The sequence below is a fragment of the Pristiophorus japonicus genome, chromosome 1 (genome assembly GCF_044704955.1).
Source record: "Pristiophorus japonicus isolate sPriJap1 chromosome 1, sPriJap1.hap1, whole genome shotgun sequence".
Lineage (NCBI taxonomy): Eukaryota > Metazoa > Chordata > Chondrichthyes > Pristiophoridae > Pristiophorus > Pristiophorus japonicus.
This window is the reverse complement of record NC_091977.1, coordinates 332,856,887-332,878,097: the sequence shown is the minus strand read 5'-3', so window position 1 is coordinate 332,878,097 and position 21,211 is coordinate 332,856,887. Positions and strand designations below refer to the sequence as shown.

Below are 21,211 nucleotides of genomic sequence, written 5' to 3'. Positions count from 1 at the left end.
TGATCTCATCAAAGCCCTGTACAATTGTAATATGACTTCATTACTCTTGCACTCCAACCCCCTCATAATAAAGGCCATCATGCCTTTTGCCATCCTAATTGCTTGCTGTACCTGTATGATAACTTTCTGTATTTCCTGTAAGAGGACACCTAAATCTCTCCGTACACCAAAATTTAATAATTTCTCACCATTTAAAAAATATTCCTTTTTTCTATTCTTCCAACCAAAGTGAATAACCTCACATTTTCCAACATTATACTCCATCTGCCACATTATTGCCCACTCACTTAACTTGTCTATAGTCCTTTGCAGGCACTTGGTATCCTCCTCACAGCTTACTTTCCCACCTAGCTTTGTATCCTCAGCAAACGTGGATATATTGCACTCAGTCCCTTCATCTAAGTCTTTAATATAGATTGTAAATAGCTGAGGTCCAAGCACGGATCATTGCGGCACCCCACTAGTTACAGCCTGCCAACCGAAGAATGACCTATTTATCCCTACTCTCTGTTTTCTGTCCATTAACCAGTCCTTTATCCATGCTAATACATTACCGCAACCATGAGTCCTTATCTTGCGTAGCAATTTTTTTATGTGCCACCAAATCGAATGCCTTTTGGAAATCCAAATACACTACATTGACTGGTTCCTCTTTATCGACCCTGCTAGTTACTCAATTGACCTGTGAAAACCCCATCACATTCTCAAAAACCCACTGAGTGGCAAACTCGAGATGATTTGATACAACATGCATTTTACTGTTCTTTTCTCCCCTTTTCCCACTTGCTTATCTTTTGCTACCCATCTTTCTCCCCCTCGCCCTCCATCCCCCTCCAAGACTCTGTCCTCGTTTCATCTTCTATCATCCAAGAACTCTCATTACCATCCACCTCACATCCATAATCCAGTTTTGCTACATTTATGTAAACACACACACAAATGTTACAGTCACTCATGTGTTGTGTGCCCACTGACTATCCTCCATCTGGTAATCTAGCACAGAAATATTTTAACCGGCCCCTTGAGCCAGTTCCGCCATTTAATACGATCATGGCTGATCCGATCATGGACTCTGGTCCACTTCCCTGCCCATTCCCCACTCCCCATAACCCCTCATCGGTTAAGAAGCTGTCTATCTCTGTCTTAAATTTATTCAATGACCCAGCTTCCACAGCTCTGTGAGGCAGCGAATTCCACGGATTTACAACCCTCTGAAATTCCTCATCTCAGTTTTAAATGGGCGGCCCCTTATTCTAAGATTGTGCCTCCAAGTTCTAGTCTCCCTATCAGTGGAAACATCCTCTCTGCATCCACCTTGTCAAGCCCCCTCATAATCTTATACGTTTTGATAAGATCATCTCTCATTCTTCTGAATTCCAATGAGTTGAGGCCCAACCTCCTCAATTTTTCCTCATAAGTCAACCCCCTCATCTCCGCAATCAACCGAATGAACCTTCTCAACTGCCTCCAAAGCAAGTATATCCTTTCGTAAATATGGAAATCAAAACTGTATGCAGTATTCCAGGTGTGGCCTCACCAATACCCTGTATAACTGTAGCAAGACTTCTGTTTTTATACTCCATCCCCTTTGCAATAAAGGCCAAGATTCCATTGGCCTTCCTGATCATTTGCTGTACCTGCATACTAACCTTTTGTGTTTCATGCACCAGGATCCCCAGGTCCCGCTGTACTGCAGCACTTTGCAATTTTTCTCCATTTAAATAATAACTTGCTCTTTGATTTTTTTTCTGCCAAAGTGCATGACCTCACACTTTCCAACATTATACTCCATCTGCCAAATTTTTGCCCATTCACTTAGCCTGTCTATGTCCTTTTGCAGATTTTGTGTGTCCTCCTCACACATTGCTTTTCCTTCCATCTTTGCATCATCAGCAAATTTGTCTACATTACACTCGGTCCCTTCTTCCAAGTCGTTATTATAGATTGTAAATAGTTGGGGGTCCCAGCACTGATCCCTGCGGCACCCCACTAGTTACTGATTGCCAACCCGAGAATGAATCATTTATCCTGTCTCTGTTTGTTAGCCAATCCTCTATCCATGCTAATATATTACCCCCAACTCAGTGAACTATTATCTTGTGCAGCACCTTGTCAAATGCCTTCTGGAAGTCCAAATACACCACATCCACTTTATCCCTGTTTGTTACATCCTCAAAGAATTCTAGCAAATTTGTCAAACATGACTTCCCCTTCATAAACCCATGCTGTTTTGCTGTTCTGCCTGACCGAATTATGCTTTTCCAAATGTCCTGCTACTGCTTCTTTAATAATGGACTTAATAATGGATTACCAACCACAGATGTTAGGTTAACTGGTATACAGTTTCCTGCTTTTTGTCTGCCTTCTTTTTTAAACTTTTGCAGTTTTCCAATCTACTGCGACCTCCCCAGAATCCAGGGAATTTTGGTAAATTACAACCATTGCATCCACAATCCCTGCCCCTACTTCTCTTAAGACCCTAGGATGCAAGCCATCAGGTCCAGGGGATTTATCCACCTTTAGTCCCATTATCTTACTGAGTACCACCTCCTTAGTGATTGTGATTGTGTTAAGTTCCTCCTCCCCTATAGTCCCTTGACTATCCACTGTTGGGATATTATTTGTGTCCTCTACCGTAAAGACTGATACAAAATATTTGTTCAGAATTTCTGCCATCTCCATGTTCCCCATTACTAATTCCCCGGTCTTGTCCTCAAAGGGACCAACATTTACTTTAGCCACTTTTTTCCTTTTTATATACCTATAGAAACTCTTGCTAAAGCTTCCTTTCATTTTAAAAATAAATCCCCATCCCTTTAAAAATTTCATTTTTGCAGATGAATTTGAATATATGCCTCATTGCCCCACACACCACATTGGCGAGATTCAGACTAATACTATTATAGGGTATTGGGGTGTAGTCACAGGAAAATTCACTTTAAGACAAAGCATACTATTTTGTCTTTGTCCAAGACCTTGTTCAGGCCTCAGTTAGAATGCTGTGTCCAGTTTTGGTCTCCCACATGGTGGGTGATATTGAGGCTTTGGAAAAGGTGTGCAAGGAGGGATACAAGATTGATTCCCAATTTGAAGCATCTTTGTTACCAAAATAGGCTAAAAGAGCAGGGATGCTACATTTTAGAGAAACGTAGAGTTAGGGGTGATTTGATCGCTGTTTATTCGATGATGAAGGGAATAGATTATGTTTGCGTAGACAGTTTGATTCAATGTGCACCTTATTGATTGAGTGGGGAGAACCAAGGATCTCAAATCTCAAGTTATGTAAGGCCAGAACTAGTTAGATTTTAGGAGGTGGAGCTTTTTCCAGAGAATAGTAAACCTCTGGAACAGGCTGCCGTCTCGTGCAGTGAATGGAATTCAGTGAATCACCATCAAGCGAGAGCTGGACCTATTTCTGACTGAGTCAGAGATCACTTTGCACAGGAGGTAGGGATTGTATAACATTAATCACAGCCAATGTAATTTCCTGGACTAGTTTTGATCGTCTAATGTGGTTGGAGAGACATTTTCCAGATTTGTTTCCCCTAATCAGCCAGAGTCGTTACCTGTTTCTTTTGCATCTCAAAGGGGATTATATTACTTCCGGGTGGGGTAAGGAGTGTAAATATTGTGATGCTCAAAGCATCACAGTTGTATGGGATAGGGTGGATAAACCAGTGGATCTTTACCTGTCCGACATATTCGTATTCTGACACATAAATTACTGACAAAGAAACTACATCATTTTATATTCTTTTCTATCCAATGACTCCCATTCCCTTCCCTGCCCGCTCCCTTCAATCAAGTTCAGGTTATCTGCATGTGGTTTCACAGCTGTTAACATACTGGTCTGGGCAGGAAATCTTCATCTGTCAGGCCCCACTTCTCCTTGTGGTATTGGTAATACACCAAATTCTGCTTCATCACCGAATCCTCAGGATCAAATAGCAAGTAGGTCGCTACACAAGGGGTTGCATTCTTCATATTGTTGACTGCAAAACACAAACAGATCACACTTAAGGCGACAGCATTAGATCTACATAGTGCAAGGGCTCCACGTTATATCACATCCACACCCAGTGTCGATAGCGAGTCGGTAGCCCGTTCTATATTGTTCGCCATTTTTATTTGAATTGCAGTTAATCAGGAGAGATGTAAAATGGGCAGCTGATTCACTATCACCTGGTTTATGCCATTCAAGTCAAGATTTACCCTCACTGTTTCAAAGTAATCCATTGTATGAGAGGTACTCGGAGATATTTAATATAAAGGATCTATAGAAAAATGAGTCTTTATCTTTTTCAATCATGACTACGAGTCTTAAGAGTTACAGGAAACTTGAGTTCATAGAATGACATTGCAGAAGGGGGCCATTTGGCCCATCATGCCTGTGACAGCTCTTTGAAAGAGCTGTCCAATTAGTCCCACTCCCCTGCAAAACTTTCCCCTTCAAGTATTTGTCTTATTCTCTTTTGAAAGTTATTATTGAATCTGCTTCCACCACCCTTTCAGGCAGAGCATTCTGCACAATAAACACTTTGATTTATGGTAAGTGTGAACAAAAGGACCCAGGCAAGTGGAGAGAAATATGATTAATCATTAATCCATTTTATTAAATAAATCTGATTTATCCCAATGTATCTGAAAAGTCTGTAGACCGTACTGGTCTGAACACAACGTCTCCCCGAATATCTATTTGAATAGCAATAAACTCAGATTGACCAGTGAAGGAAACTCTCTCCAAGGCTTTTAAGCATCAGAGGATCTCTTGCTGCTGTTCATTTTCACAAAGTCTAGAAATTCAATCAATCAATGAGGAATTTCAACCCAACGTAAATGTTCTGTGTATGCGTTTAAAATTATCGATCATCAAGGAACCCGAAGATAAAGGCTAATACAACATCTGGTTACAAAGAGCAAACAGCCCATTTTCACTAAATGGAACTACCCTGAAATGTGTTGGACATCTTGGGGAGTGAAGGGTTAACCGTCGAATTTCTTGGTATCTTGGATTAACAGGCTTCCCAAGATATAAACAGGATGACTTTGAAGGGTGGTAAAAACAATGCATTGACTGTTTTCTGAGATGTAAAGTGCTTGTGTAAGGGAATTAGTGTTAGTAATGATATACATAGATGACCTGGAAGAGGGAAGAGAGTGTAGTGTAACAAAATTTGCAGATGACACAAAGATTAGTGGGAAAGCGGGTTGTGTAGAGGACAGAGAGAGGCTGCAAAGAGATTTAGATAGGTTAAGCGAATGGGCTAAGGTTTGGCAGATGGAATACAATGTCGGAAAATGTGAGGTCATCCACCTTGGGAAAAAAAAAAACAGTAAAAGGGAATATTATTTGAATGGGGAGAGATTACAACATGCTGCAGTGCCTGGAGACCTGGGGGTTCTTGTGCATGAATCCCAAAAAGTTAATTTGCAGGTGCAGCAGGTAATCAGGAAGGCGAATGGAATGTTGGCCTTCATTGCGAGAGGGATGGAGTACAAAAGCAGGAATCCTGCTGCAACTGTACAGGGTATTGGTGAGGCCGCACCTGGAGTACTGCATGCAGTTTTGGTCACCTTACTTAAGGAAGGATATACTAGCTTTGGAGGGGGTACAGAGACGATTCACTAGGCTGATTCCGGAGATGAGGGGGTTACCTTATGATGATAGATTGAGTAGACTGGGTCTTTACTCATTGGAGTTCAGAAGGATGAGGGGTGATCTTATAGAAACATTTAAAATAATGAAAGGGATGGACAAGATAGAGGCAGAGAGGTTGTTTCCACTGGTCAGGGAGACTAGAACTAGGGGCACAGCCTCAAAATACGGGGGAGCCAATTTAAAACCGAGTTGAGAAGGAATTTCTTCTCCCAGAGGGTTGTGAATCTGTGGAATTCTCTGCCCAAGGAAGCAGTTGAGGCTAGCTCATTGAATGTATTCAAATCACAGATGGATTTTTAACCAATAAGGGAATTAAGGGTTATGGGGAGCGGGCGGGTAAGTGGAGCAGAGTCCACGGCCAGATCAGCCATGATCTTGTTGAATGGCGGAGCAGGCTCGAGGGGCTAGATGGCCTATTCCTGTTCCTAATTCTTATGTTCTTATGTTATATGTCACCCATGAGTGGTTTAGTTTTACGGTAGAGATCCACTAGATACAGATAGGAGTTGTTACAGCTTTTACTTCAAGGATGCTAACAAATGTTAAGTCAGGAAGTCTCGTGTAGGGGAGTAGTTCTGAGGTAAACAATTGCAAATGGTTTACATAGATATTCTGTTTTCAAAGGATTTGCGGAATAGATACATCATACAGACTTATCTATAACATTTTCATTTTCCATTGATGTAGTCAAAATATGGTGAATAAAGAAGGGTCATCGACCCGAAACATTAACTCTGCTTTCTCTTCACAGATGCTGCCTGACCTGCTGAGCTTTCCAGCATTTTCTGTTTTTATTCCAGATTTCAGCATCCGCAGTATTTTGCTTTTGTACTAGTGTGCAAAGAAGCATGGTTTTCAACAGTTTGAGAGAGGGCTCGAAAAATACAGAAACCAAAAAAGTTACTCTCGGTATGCAGTTAAATCTGATCACCTTTACTGTACATCAATAAAGTTTGTTCTGTAAACTCTATGAAGTCTCGTGCTTATTCGAAACGTGTTATTGTGAACCAGAGGAGAAAGGAGGTTGATTGCTTAAATCGGCTGTTTGCTGAGTAGCAACTGGGTATGTTTTGCTAAAGTTTAGAACTTAGAGCTTCTACTTGATAGTTGCGAGTGTAACTAGAGAGATGGCAGGGCAGCTCAGTCCCGTGGATTGTACATACTGTGACATGTAGGAAATCCTGGAAGCTTCGCACAGCCAGGACAACCACATGTGCAGGAGGTGTCTCCAGCTGCACCAACTCGAGCTCCGTGTTTTGCAGCTTGAGCGGCAGCTGGGGTCACTGCGGTGCATCCGCGAGACTGAGAGCTACGTGGATAGCACGTTCTAGAGGCGGTCACCCCGCAGCTTAATAGTGTGCAGGCAGATAGGGATTGGGTGACCCCTGGACAGAAGAGGAGGACTAGGCAGGTAGTGCAGGAGTACCCCGAGTCCATCTCGCTCTCTAACCAGCACTCTGTTCTAGGGAGACGCTGGATCTAGGGAGTGCAGCCAGAGCCAAATCCACAGCACCATGGGTGGCTCACCTGCGGCGGGGGGAGGAAGAAGAATGGAAGAGCTATAGTGGTACGGGATTCGATAGTCAGGGGAGTAGACAGGCTCAAGGATGGTATGTTGCCTCCCTGGTGCCAGGGTCAAGGATGTCACTGAGTGGCTGCAGGGTATTCTGGGGGGGGAAGAGGGTGAACAGCCAGAGGTCGTGGTCCACATCGGTACCAATGACATAGGTAGGAAGAGGGATGAGGTCCTGCAGGCAGAGTTTAGGAAGCTAGGGGAGAGATTAAAAAGCAGGAACTCAAAAGGTAGTAATCGCCGGATTACTCCCAGTGCCACGAGCTAGTGAGTACAGAAATAGGAGGATAGAGCTGATGAATATGTGGCTGGAGAGATGGTGCAGGCGGGAGGGCTTTAGTTTCCTGAGGCATTGGCACCGCTTCTGGGGCAGGTGGGACCTGTATAAGCCTACACCTCGGGTTGCACCTCGACAGAGCCGGGACCAATATCCTCGCGGAGGGGTTTGCTAGTGCTGTTGGGGAGGGTTTAAACTAGCTTGGCAGAGGGATGGGAACCTGAAACAAGATTCAGTAGGGAGGGGAGTAAAGCTGGAATTAGAAAGCAAAAATAAAGAAAGTGAGTTTGAAGGAGAGAGGAAACAAGTAGGAAAAAAGGGTAAAAAAACAAATTTAAAGGCACTTTGTCGAAATGCACGTAGCATTTGTAACAAAATAGATGAGTTGACGGCACAAATTGAGACAAATGGGTATGATCTGATAGCCATTACAGAGACATGGTTGCAAAGTGACCAGGATTGGGAATTAAATATTCAGGGGTATTTGGCAATCCGGAAGGACAGACAGAAAGGAAAAAGGGGTGGGGTAGCTCTACTGATAAAGGATGAGATCACTGCAATAGTGAGAAACGATATTGGCACAAATGATCAGGATGTTGAAACACTATGGGTGGAGATAAGGAATAATATAGGGAAAAAGTCACTGGTGGGCATAGTCTATAGGCCCCCTAACAGTGGCAACTCTGTTGGTCGGGGCATAAACCAGGAAATAGTGGGGGCTTGTAAAAAAGGGAACTGCAATAATCATGGGTGATTTTAACCTCCATATTGATTGGACAAATCAAATTGGTCAGGGTAGCCTTGAGGAAGAGTTCATAGAGTGCATAAGGGACAGGTTCCTTGAGCAGTATGTAACGGAACCAACCAGGGGGCAGGCTATCTTGGATCTGGTCCTGTGTAATGAGAAAGGATTAATAAACAATCTCCTAGTAAAGGATTCCCTTTGAAATGAGTGATCATAGCATGGTTGAATTTCAAATTCAGATGGAGGGCGAGAAAGTTGGATCTCTAACCAGTGTACTAAGCTTAAATAAAGGAGACTATGAAGGTATGAGGGCAGAGTTGGCTAAAGTGGACAGGGAAAATAGATTAAAGTGTAGGATGGTTGATGAGCAGTGGTGTACATTTAAGGAGATATTTCACAACTTGCAAGAAAAATATATTCCAGTGAGGAGGAAAGGGTGTAGGAGAAAAGATAGCCATCCGTGGCTAACTAAAGAAATAAAAGACGGTATCCAATTGAAAACAAGGGCATACAAAGTGGTCAAAACTAGTGGAAGGACAGAAAATTGAGAAGCATTTAAAAGCCAACAAAGAATGACTAAAAAAATGATTAAGTAAGGGAATATAGACTATGAAAGTAAACTATCACGAAATATAAAAACAGATAGCAAGAGTTTCTATAGATATAGAGTAAATGTTGGTCTCAGAGGACGAGGCCAGGGAATTAGTAATGGAGAACATGGAGATGGCAGAAACTCTGAACAAATATTTTGTATCAGTCTTTACGGTAGAGGACACTAACAATATCCCAACAGTGGATAGTCAAGGATATGGGGGGGGGGGGGGTAGGAACGCAACACAATCATAATCACAATCACTTAAGGAGGTGGTACTTGTTATATATGTAAACTTGTATTTACTCTGTACAGCCACCAGAGGGCGTATCCCCTAGAGTCCCAAGGGATCTCATAGTCCCTTGGGAGCACAGGTATTTAAGGAGGCCTCACTGATTGGAGAGGCACTCTGGAGACCTGCAATAAAAGACTACGGTCACACTTTACTTTGAGCTCAGAGTGTTCAGTCTGACTCTTTCTCCATACATAAGAACTAGTGACGAGATACAGATAAGCAAACCCAAAGATATAGAGAAGAGTGGGCATCCTGCAGAAATTCTCGGATGGAGATGATTGGGAAACTTTTGTGGAGCGACTCGACTAATACTTCGTGGCCAACGAGAACGCTGCCAAACGAAGGGCGATCCTCCTCACCGTCTGTGGGGCACCAACGTATGGCTCACTCCAGCAAAACCCACAGAGAAATCGTACGATGATTGGTGCACACTGGTCCGAGAGCATTTGAATCCGAAGGAAAGCGTTCTGATGGCGAGGTATCGGTTCTACACCTGCAAAAGGCCTGAAGGCCAGGAAGTGGCGAGTTATATCGCCGAGCTTAGATGCCTTGCAGAACATTGCAAATTTGAAGGACATTTGGAGCACATGCTCAGAGATTTTTTCGTACTTGGCATTGGCCATGAAACCATACTTCGCAAACTTTTGACTGTAGAGACCCCAACCTTGAGTAAGGCCATAGCGATGGCCCAGGCATTCATTGCCACCAGTGATAATACGAAGCTAATCTCTCAGCACATAAGTGCTGCTACAAGTACTGTGAACAAAGTGATGTTGTTTTCAAATCGTAACATACAGGGCAGGTCACACATACCTGCAGCTGCATGTCCGCAGATGTCTCAGAGTTCACCATCAAGGGTGATGAATGCAAGGCCATTAACACCTTGTTGGCGCTGCGGGGGTGATCATTGTTTCCATTCATGCCGATTCAAAGGGTATGTTTGCAAGGGCTGTGGAACAATGGGACACCTCCAACGTATGTGCAGGCGAGCTGCTAATCCTGTCAAACCTGCAAACCACCATGTTGCAGAGGAGGACAGATCCACGGAGGACCACGACAAACCAGAGCCTCAGAGGAGGCAGAGGTACATGGGGTGCACACATTCACCACGAATTGTCCCCCGATAATGCTGAATGTGGAAGTAAATGGACTCCCGGTGTCAATGGAACTAGACACAGGCACGAGTCAGTCCATCATGGGCAAAAAGATTTTCGAAAGACTGTGGTGCAACAAGGCCTCAAGGACAGTCTTAATTCCAATTCGTACGAAACTAAGAACTTACACGAAAGAACTGATTCCCGTAATTGGCAGTGCTGCCGTAAAAGGTCTCCTACGATGGAGCGGTGCACAAGCTACCACTCTGGGTGGAACGGGGCGATGGTCCCACGCTGCTCGGCAGGAGCTGGCTGGGAAAGATAAGCTGGAACTGGGACAACGTCCGAGCGCTATCGGCCGCTGACGACAATTTGTGTGCCCAGGTCTTAAACAAATTTCCTTCACTGTTCGAACCAGGCATTGGGAAATTCCAAGGAGCAAAAGTGAAGATCCACCTAATTCCGGGGGCACAACCCATCCATCACAAGGCGAGAGCAGTACCGTACATGATGAGAGAAAGGGTAGAGATCGAGCTAGACCGGCTGCAATGAGGACATCATTTCACCAATCGAGTTAAACAAGTGGGCCAGCCCGATCGTTGCTCTCCTTAAGGGAGATGGCACCGTCAGAATCTGTGTCGATCACGAAGTAACTATCAATCGTTTCTCTCTGCAGGACCAACTACCAAAGGCTGACGACCTATTTGCAACGCTGGCGGGAGGAAAGATGTTCATGAAGCTGGATCTGACTTCAGCCTACATGCTGTATGAACTGGAGGAATCATCAAAGGGCCTCACCTGCATCAACACGCACAAAGGTCTTTTTATTTATAATAGATGCCCGTTTGGAATTCGATCAGCGGCATCGATATTCCAGAGAAACATGGAAAGCTTACTAAATCGGTCCCGCACACCGTGGTCTTCCATGACGACATCTTGGTCACAGGTTGGAACACAGCCGAGCATCTGCAGAACCTGGAGGAGGGTCTTAGTCAACTCAACCACATGGGGCTCAGGTTAAAACGCTTGAAATGAATTTTCCTGGCGCCTGAAGTGGAATTCTTGGGAAGGAGGATTGCGGCGGATGGCATCAGGCCCACCAACGCGAAGACAGAGGCAATCGAGAACGCACCAAGGCCACAGAACGTGACAGAGCTGCGGTGGTTTCTGGGACTCCTGACTACTTTGGTAACTTCTTACCAGGTCTCAGCACACTGCTAGAACCACTACATGTCTTATTAAGAAAAGGGGGCGAATGGGTTTGGGGCAAGCGCCAAGAAAATGCCTTTGTAAAAGTTTGAGAAAATTGTTATGCTCAAACAAATTGCTTGTGTTGTATGATCCATGTAAGCGTTTGGTACTAGCATGTGATGCGTCATCATATGGCGTCGGGTGTGTATTGCAACAAGCTAAATGATTTCGGGAAGCTGCAACCGGTTGCTTATGCATCCATCATTCTGTCTAAGGCTGAGAGAGCCTATAGCATGATTGAGAAAGAAGCGTTAGCGTGTGTATATGGGGTAAAGAAAATGCATCAATACCTGTTTGGGCTAAAATTCAAATTGGAAACTGAACATAAGCCACTCATATCACTGTTTTCCTAGAGTAAAGGGATAAATACAAACGCATCGGCCCGCATCCAGAGATGGGCGCCCACGTTGTCCGCAGACAGCTACGCCATCTGCCACAGGCCAGGCACAGGAAAGTGCGCAGATGCTCTCAGTAGGCTGCCATTGCCCACCACGGGGGTGGAAATGGCGCAACCCGTAGATTTAGCCATGGTTATGGAAGCATTTGAGAGTGAGCAATCACCCATTACTGCCCGGCAGATCAAAACCTAGACGAGCCAGGACCCCTTATTATCCCTACTCAAAAGCTGTGTGTCCCAGTGGAAATGCAGGAAGCGATAAAACCGTTCCAGTGGCACAAAGATGAAATGTCTATACTGCCTTCTGTGGGGCAATCGTATAGTGGTCCCAAAAGGGGCAGAGACACCTTCATCAATGACCTCCATAGTACCCACCCTGGCATCATGATGAAAGCGATAGCCAGATCCCACATGTGGTGGCCCGGTATCGATGCAAACTTAGAGTCCTGCCTTCACAGATGTAATATGTGCTCGCAGTTAAGCAATATACCCAGGGAGGCGCCTCTATGTTTATGGTCTTGGCCCTCCAAACAGTGGTCGAGGGTACACGTCAACTATGCAGGCCCATTCTTGGGTAAAATGTTCCTTATGGTTGTAGATGTGTACTCCAAGTGGATTGAATGTGAGATAATGTCGGCTAGCACGTCCGCTGCCACTACTGAAAGCCTGCGGGCCATGTTTGCCACACACAGCCTACCTGATGAGCGACAACGGGCCATGTTTTAGCAGTGCTGCGTTCAAGGAATTCATGATCCGTAACGGGATCAAACATGTCACATCTGCCCCGTTTAAACCAGCCTATCTCGAGTCCTGCTTAGCTACCGCACGAGACCCCACTCGCTCACTGGGATCCCACCTGCTGAACTGCTCATGAAAAGAGCACTAAAGACAAGGCTCTCGTTAGTTCACCCTGATCTACATGAACATACATCTTAAGAGCAGGCGGCTTCAAAAAAGTACATATCATGATAGCGCAAATGTGTCACGCGAGATTGAAATCAATGATCCTGTATTTGTATTGAATTATGGACAAGGTCCCAAGTGGCTTCCCGGCACTGTCGTGGCCAAAGAGGGGAGCAGGGTATTTCGGGTCAAACTTTCAAATGAACTCATTCACCGGAAACACTTGGACCAAATCAAACTCAGATTCACGGACTATCCTGAGTAACCCACCTTGGACCCTACCTTTTTTGATCCCCCTACACACCAGTGGCAACCGGCATCATGGTGTGTAGGCAGAACCCATCATCCACAGCAGCCCAGCAGGACCCAACACACCAGGCAGCCCAGCAAGGCCAGCTGCACAGCAGCCCAGCGAGGGCCCAACAAATGATTCAACGACACCAGCTTTCACACCGAGACGATCAACCAGGGCAAGAAGGGCCTCAGATCGACTCACATTGTAAATAGTTACACTATTGACTTTTGGGGGGGCGGGGGGTTGGGGGAGGTGTTGTTTTATATATATAAAAACTTGTATTTACTCTGTACAGCCACCAGAGGGCTCATCCCCTGGAGTCCCAAGGGATCCCATAATCCCTTGGGAGCATAGATACTTAAGGAGGCCTCACAGGTTGGAGAAGCACTCTGGAGACCTGCAATAAAAGACTACGGTCACACTTTACTTTGAGCTCAGTGTTGAATCTGACTCTTTCTCCATACATAACAGTACTCAGTAAGATAGTGGGACTCAAGGTGGATAAATCCCCGGGACCTGATGGCTTGCATCCTAAGGTCTGAAGAGAAGTAGCGGCAGGGATAGTGGATACATTGGTTGTAATTTACCAAAATTCCCTGGATTCTGGAGAGGTCCCAGCAGATTGGAAAACTGCAAATGTAATGCCCCTATTTAAAAAAGGAGGCAGACAAAAAGCAGGAAACTATAGACCAGTTAGATTGACATCTGTGGTTGGGAAGATGCTGGAGTCCATTATTAAAGAAGCAGTAGCAGGACATTTGGAAAAGCAAAATTCGGTCAGCAGAGTCAGCATGGATTTATGAAGGGGAAGTCATGTTTGACAAATTTGCTAGAATTCTTTGAGGATGTAACAAACAGGGTGGATAAAGGGGAACCAGTGGATCTGGTGTATTTGGACTTCGAAAAGGCATTTGACAAGGTGCCACATAAAAGGTTACTGCACAAGATAAAAGTTCATGGGGTTGAGGGTATTATATTAGCATGGATAGAGGATTGGCTAACGAACAGAAAACAGATAAACGGTTCATTCTCGAGTTGGCAATCAGTAACCAGTGGGGTACTGCAGGGATCAGTGCTGGGACCCCAACTATTTACAATCTATATTAACGACATGGAAGAAGGGATCGAGTGTAACGTAGCCAAGTTTGCTGACGATACAAAGATGGGAGGAAAAGCAATGTGTGAGGAGGACACAAAAAATCTGCTAAAGGACATAGACAGGCTAAGTGAGTGGGCAAAAATTTGGCAGATGGAGTATAATGTTGGAAAGTGTGAGGTCATGCACTTTGGCAGAAAAAAAATCAAAGGGCAAGTTATTTTATTTAAATGGAGAAAAATTGCAAAGTGCTGCAGTACAGCGGGACCTGGGGGTACTTGTGCATGAAACACAAAAGGTTAGTATGCAGGTAGGTACAGCAAGTAATCAGGAAGGCCAATGGAATCTTGACCTTTATTGCAAAGGGGATGGAGTATAAAAGCAGGGAAGTCTTGCTGCAGTTGTACAGGGTATTGGTGAGGCCACACCTGGAATACTGTGTGCAGTTTTGGTTTCCATATTTACGAAAGGATATACTTGCTTTGGAGGCAGTTCAGAGAATGTTCACAAGGTTAATTCCAGAGATGTGGGGGTTGACTTATGAGGAAAGGTTGAGTAGGTTGGGCCTCTACTCATTGGAATTCAGGAAAATGAGAGGTGATCTTATCAAAACATGTAAGATTATGAGGGGGCTTGACAAGGTGGATGCAGAGATGATGTTTCCACTGATAGGGGAGACTAGAACTAGGGGGCATAATCTTAGAATAAGGGGCCGCTCATTTAAAAATGAGATGAGGGGAAATTTCTTCTGAGGGTTGTGGATCTGTGGAATTCGCTGCCTCAGAGAGCTGTGGAAGCTGGGACATTGAATAAAGTGAAGACAGAAATAGACAGTTTCTTAAATGAGGTGCGTGGAGAGGCGGGAGTTCCGGAGATCAGAGAGGCCTACAAAAGGCCAGCGAGACCAGGAGCAGCGTCGGAGGTGCGTGGAGAGGCGGGAGTTCCGGGGATCAGAGAGGCCTACAAAAGGCCAGTGAGAACAGGAGCAGCGCAAGTTCGGCGAGAGGTGTGCTTGTGCAGCTACAGGGAGAAGGCAAAAAAGAAGTAGAAAGAAACAGAAAGGTGACGTCACAGCCAAGGGGGTAAGTGATTGGCTGGACTGGTGAGTAGTTTTTCTTATCTCTCTTCGATAATAGTGAGTAAACTTTAGCATTGTTGTTGCCAATTTAAGTGTATCCAAGGGTTAAGTCATGGCAGGAGAGCTCGGTCACGTGATATGCTCCTCCTGTACCATGTGGGAACTCAGGGACACTTCCGATGTCCCTGACGACTACGTGTGCGGGAAGTGTATCCGCCTCCAGCTCCTGACGGTCCGAGTTGCGGAATTGGAGCTGAGAGTGGATTTACTCTGGAGCATCCACGATGCTGAGAATGATGTGAGTAGCACGTGTAGCGAGTTGGTCTTACCGCAGGTGAAGGGTACACAGCCAGCTAGGGAATAGAAGACCAGCAGGAAGAGCAGTGCAAGGAAGGTAGTGCAGGGGTCCCCTGCGGTCATCCCCCTGCAAAACAGATACACCGTTTTGAGTACTGTTGAGGGGGATGACTCATCAGGGGAGGGCAGCAGCAGCCAAGTTCATGGCACCGTGGCTGGCTCTGCTGCACAGGAGGGCAGGAAAAAGAGTGGGAGAGCGATAGTGATAGGGGATTCGATTGTAAGGGGAATAGGTAGGCGTTTCTGCAGCCGCAACCGAGACTCCAGGATGGTATGTTGCCTCCCTGGTGCAAGGGTCAAGGATGACTCGGAGCGGGTGCAGGACATTTCGAAAAGGGAGGGTGAACAGCCAGTTGTCGTGGTGCACATTTGTACCAACGATATTGGTAAAAAAAGAGACGAATTTAGGGAGCTAGGAGCTAAATTAAAAAGTAGGACCTCAAAAGTAGTAATCTCGGGATTGCTACCAGTGCCACGTGCTAGTCAGAGTAGGAATCACAGGATAGCTCAGATGAATACGTGGCTTGAGCATTGGTGCAGCAGGGAGGGATTCAAATTCCTGGGGCATTGGAACCGGTTCTGGGAGAGGTGGGACCAGTACAAACCGGACGGTCTGCACCTGGGCAGGACCGGAACCAATGTCCTAGGGGGAGTGTTTGCTCGTGCTGTTGGGGAGGTGTTAAACTAATATGGCAGGGGGATGGGAACCAATGCAGGGAAACAGAGGGAAACAAAAAGGAGACAAAAGCAAAAGACAGAAAGGAGATGAGTAAAAGTGGAGGGCAGAGAAACCCAAGGCAAAAAACAAAAAGGGCCACTGAATATAAATGGGCTGCAGGAGGGGTCAAAACTAAAAATCATGGATTAAAGACTATTAAAACACTCTACCTAAATGCACGCAGCATTCGAAATAAAGTAAATGAGTTGACGGCACAAATCATTACAAATGGGTATGATTTGGTGGCAATTACAGAAATGTGGTTGCAGGGTGGCCAAGACTGGGAATTAAACATACAGGGGTATCTGACAATTCGGAAAGGTAGATCAGAAGGGAAAGGAGGTGGGGTAGCTCTGTTAATAAAGGATGATATCAGGGCAGTTGTGAGAGATGATATTGGCTTTAATGAACAAAATGTTGAATCATTGTGGGTGGAGATTAGAGATAGTAAGGGGGAAAATTCACTGGTGGGCGTAATTTGTAGGCCCCCAAATAATAACTTCACGGTGGGGCGGGCAATAATCAAGGGAATAATGGAGGCATGTGAAAAAGGAACGGCAGTAATCATGGGGGATTTTAACCTGCATATCGATTGGTCAAATCAAATTGCACGGGGTAGCCTGGAGGAGGAATTCATAGAATGCATACGGGAATGTTTCTTAGAACAGTATGTTACAGAACCTACAAGGGAGCAAGCTATTTTAGATCTGGTCCTGTGTAATGAGACAGGAATAATAAACGATCTTCTAGTAAAAGATCCTCTCGGAATGAATGATCACAGTATGGTTGAATTTGTAATACAGATTGAGGGTGAGGAAGTAGTGTCTCAAACGAGCATACTATGCTTAAACAAAGGGGACTACAGTGGGATGAGGGCAGAGTTGGCTAAAGTAGACTGGAAACACAGACTAAACGGTGGCACAATTGAGGAACAGTGGAGGACTTTTAAGGAGCTTTTTTTCATAGTGCTCAACAAAAATATATTCCAGTGAAAAAGAAGGGCAGTAAGAGAAGGGATAACCAGTCGTGAATAACCAAGGAAATAAAGGAGTGTATCAAATTAAAAACCAATGCGTATAAGGTGGCCAAGGTTAGTGGGAAACTAGAAGATTGGGAAAATTTTAAACGACAGCAAAGAATGACTAAGAAAGCAATAAAGGAAAGATTGATTACGAAAGTAAACTTGCACAAAACATAAAAACAGATAGTAAAAGCTTTTACCGATATATAAAACGGAAAAGAGTGACTAAAGTAAATGTTGGTCCCTTAGAAGGTGAGAAGGGGGATTTAATAATGGGAAATGTGGAAATGGCTGAGACCTTAAACAATTATTTTGCTTCGGTCTTCACAGTGGAAGACACAAAAACCATGCCACAAATTGCTGGTCACAGGAATGTGGGAAAGGAGGACCTTGAGACAATCACTATCACGAGGGGGGGTAGTGCTGGACAGGCTAATGGGACTCAAGGTAGACAAGTCCCCTGGTCCTGATGAAATGCATCCCAAGGTATTAAAAGAGATGGCGGAAGTTATAGCAGATGCATTCGTTATAATCTACCAAAATTCTCTGGACTCTGGGGAGGTACCAGCGGATTGGAAAGCAGCTAATGTTTAAAAAAGGGGGCAGACAAAAGGCAGGTAACTATAGGCCGGTTAGTTTAACATCTGTAGTGGGGAAAATGCTTGAAGCTATCATTAAGGAAGAAATAGCGGGACATCTAGATAGGAATAGTGCAATCAAGCAGACGCAACATGGATTCATGAAGGGGAAATCATGTTTAACTAATTTACTGGAATTCTTTGAGGATATAACGAGCATGGTGGATAGAGGTGTACCGATGGATGTGGTGTATTTAGATTTCCAAAAGGCATTCGATAAGGTGCCACACAAAAGGTTACTGCAGAAGATAAAGGTACGCAGAGTCAGAGGAAATGTATTAGCATGGATCGAGAATTGGCTGGCTAACAGAAAGCAGAGTCGGGTTAAATGGGTCCTTTTCGGGTTGGAAATCGGTGGTTAGTGCTGTGCCACAGGGATCTATGCTGGACCACAACTGTTTACAATATACATAGATGACCTGGAAGAGGGGACAGAGTGTAGTGTAACAAAATTTGCAGATGACACAAAGATTAGTGGGAAAGCGGGTTGTGCAGAGAACACAGAGAGGCTGCAAAGAGATTTAGATAGGTTAAGCGAATGGGCTAAGGTTTGGCAGATGGAATACAATGTCGGAAAGTGTGAGGTCATCCACCTTGGGGAAAAAAAAAAACAGTAAAAGGGAATATTATTTGAATGGGGAGAAATTACAACATGCTGTAGTGCAGAGGGACCTGGGGGTCCTTGTGCATGAATCCCAAAATGTTAGTTTGCAGGTGCAGCAGGTAATCAGAAAGGCGAATGGAATGTTGGTCTTCATTGCGAGAGGGATGGAGTACAAAAGCAGGGAGGTCCTGCTGCAACTGTATGGGGTATTGGTGAGGCCGCACCTAGAGTACTGCGTGCAGTTTTGGTCACCTTACTTAAGGAAAGATATACTAGCTTTGGAGGGGGTACAGAGACGATTCACTGGGCTGATTCCGGAGATGAAGGGGTTACCTTATGATGATAGATTGAGTAGACTGGGTCTTTACTCGTTGGAGTTCAGAAGGATGAGGGGTGATCTTATAGAAACATTTAAAATAATGAAAGGGATAGACAAGATAGAGGCAGAGAGGTTGTTTCCACTGGTCGGGGAGACTAGAACTAGGGGGCACAGCCTCAAAATACGGGGGAGCCAATTTCAAACTAAGTTGAGAAGGAATTTCTTCTCCCAGAGGGTTGTGAATCTGTGGAATTCTCTGCCCAGGGAAGCAGTTGAGGCTAGCTCATTGAATGTATTCAAGTCACAGATAGATAGATTTTTAACCAATAAGGGAATTAAGGGGAGTGGGGAGCGGGCGGGTAAGTGGAGCTGAGTCCACGGCCAGATCAGCCATGATCTTGTTGAATGGCGGAGCAGGCTCGAGGGGCTAGATGGCCTACTCCTGTTCCTAATTCTTATGTTCTTATAAGGGAATAAGGGATTATGGAGAGCAGGCAGGGAAGTGGACCCGAGTCCATAATCGGATCAGCCATAATCATATTAAATGGCGGATCAGGCTTGAGGGGCCGTATGGCCTACTTATGAAGTGAGTTTGAAGAGGAAAATATTGATACCAGAAAAAAGGCTCTAAGGAAAGACTCAAAGAACAGAAGAGCAAGGAAGGGACTGACTCAAGCTGCTGAGAGGCGCGGTGATAAGGTGGTTATTTAAGGCGTATAACTGAAGTCACAGTATATCTTATCCTCATGCTTTTATTGTATTCAAAATGGACACCTTCGATTATTATATTTCATTGCCAATTTTCCTGCCCTTTCCTTTCCCCCTTCAAACTACCGACACGTTGTTGGGGTGTATTTTGACATGAGTAACTCTCCCCTCGCCACAGTAGTCCATCTCCACACCTGAACCAACTTCCTCAGTGCAGCAGGAAGTGTCAGACATTATTCAGTGCTAGCATTCTCACCACAGAGTCAGAAGTCCCACTCCAGAGACTGGAGCACAACATCTATGCTGACACTTCAATGTAGTACTGAGAGAATTCTACACTGTCAGAGGTGCTGCCTTTTGGATATGATACATTGTGGCCCCATCTGTCCTCTCAGGTGGATGTAAAAGATCCCATTGCACTAGTTGAAGAGGAGGGGCTGTTCACGCCAGTGTCCTGGACAATATTTGGCCCTTAGTACTGCCCCTCCGACAGTGCAGCACTCCCTCAGTACCACATAGGATATACGGCACATAAACAGGCCATTTGGCCCAACCAGTCCATGCCGGTGTTTATGCTCCACTCAAGCCTCCTCCCATCTTACCTCACCTAACTATCAGCACAACATTCTATTCCCTGCTCCCTCATATGCTTGACTAGCCTACACTTAAATGCATCTATACTATTTGTCATAACTACTTCTCACCACTCTCTGGTAAAACAGTTTCTTTTCAATTCCCTCAGTACTTCCCCTCCGACAGTGCAGCCCTCCCTCAGTACTGCCCCTCCAACAGTCCAATGTTCCCTCAGTACTGCCCCTCCAACAGTGCAGCTCTCCCTCAGTACTGCCACTTCCACAGTGCAACGCTCCTCAGTACTTCCCCTCCGACAATCCAATATTCCCTCAGACCTAGATTATGTGGGCTTGAACCCACAACTTATGATAGTGGTCAGAGAGCCATGGTTGATATCCAAGAAAAGGTCTTCCTGATGTGCTACATCCTGCGCGCCAAACTCCAGCATTCCCTTGCAGGTTTATTGGCCACATTAAATCCAGTTCCACACCAGGATCTACAGATGCCAGGTTAGATACCCTGGTACAAGCTCAGCAGAAACTTGCTGTCCTGCCAGTAGCCTGGAACCTCACATTAATTGAGAGAAGCAACTGAACATCAGCAGAGATATACTTGATCACTTGTATGATGTTTGCAGCCAATTCTGTGTTATAATTATAGCACCACTCCTCAAACCCGATTTACCAGTCGTTTACTCACGTTTATAATAAGTGAACTGCAAATAGTGGTACATTGTAGCTACAAACTTCTCCACGAAAAACCCACCAACGATTGGAGTTAAATCATTCTCACATTTCACTTTGCACTGCAGAACCTCGGCATAATGATCTGAAAATTAAAAAACATTGTCCTTAACTTATTGACCGTGTACGAGCTCGAACCTACATTTAGACTGTTTACAATCATCTGGGTTTTCGTCATTTCTGAACAACAATAAACAGTGGAAAATAGAAAGTGGAGGGAACGGAGATAAATGGAGGAGAGAGAGAGCGAGAAGAGGAGAGAGAGCACGCGAGAG

At 44.9% G+C, this 21,211-nt stretch overlaps 1 protein-coding gene across 1 annotated transcript in view; it reads right to left on the bottom strand.

Annotated features, from left to right (window-relative positions):
• The window catches only part of crtap (cartilage associated protein), a 56,020-nt gene that overhangs the window by 19,344 nt on the left and 15,465 nt on the right, over positions 1 to 21,211 (bottom strand). The window contains exons 4-5 of the mRNA XM_070889277.1: positions 20,893 to 21,021; positions 3,847 to 3,992 (exon numbers count right to left, since the gene is read on the bottom strand). Of these exons, the coding sequence (XP_070745378.1) occupies positions 3,847 to 3,992; positions 20,893 to 21,021 (275 nt within the window). The remainder of the gene's footprint in view (positions 1 to 3,846; positions 3,993 to 20,892; positions 21,022 to 21,211) is intronic.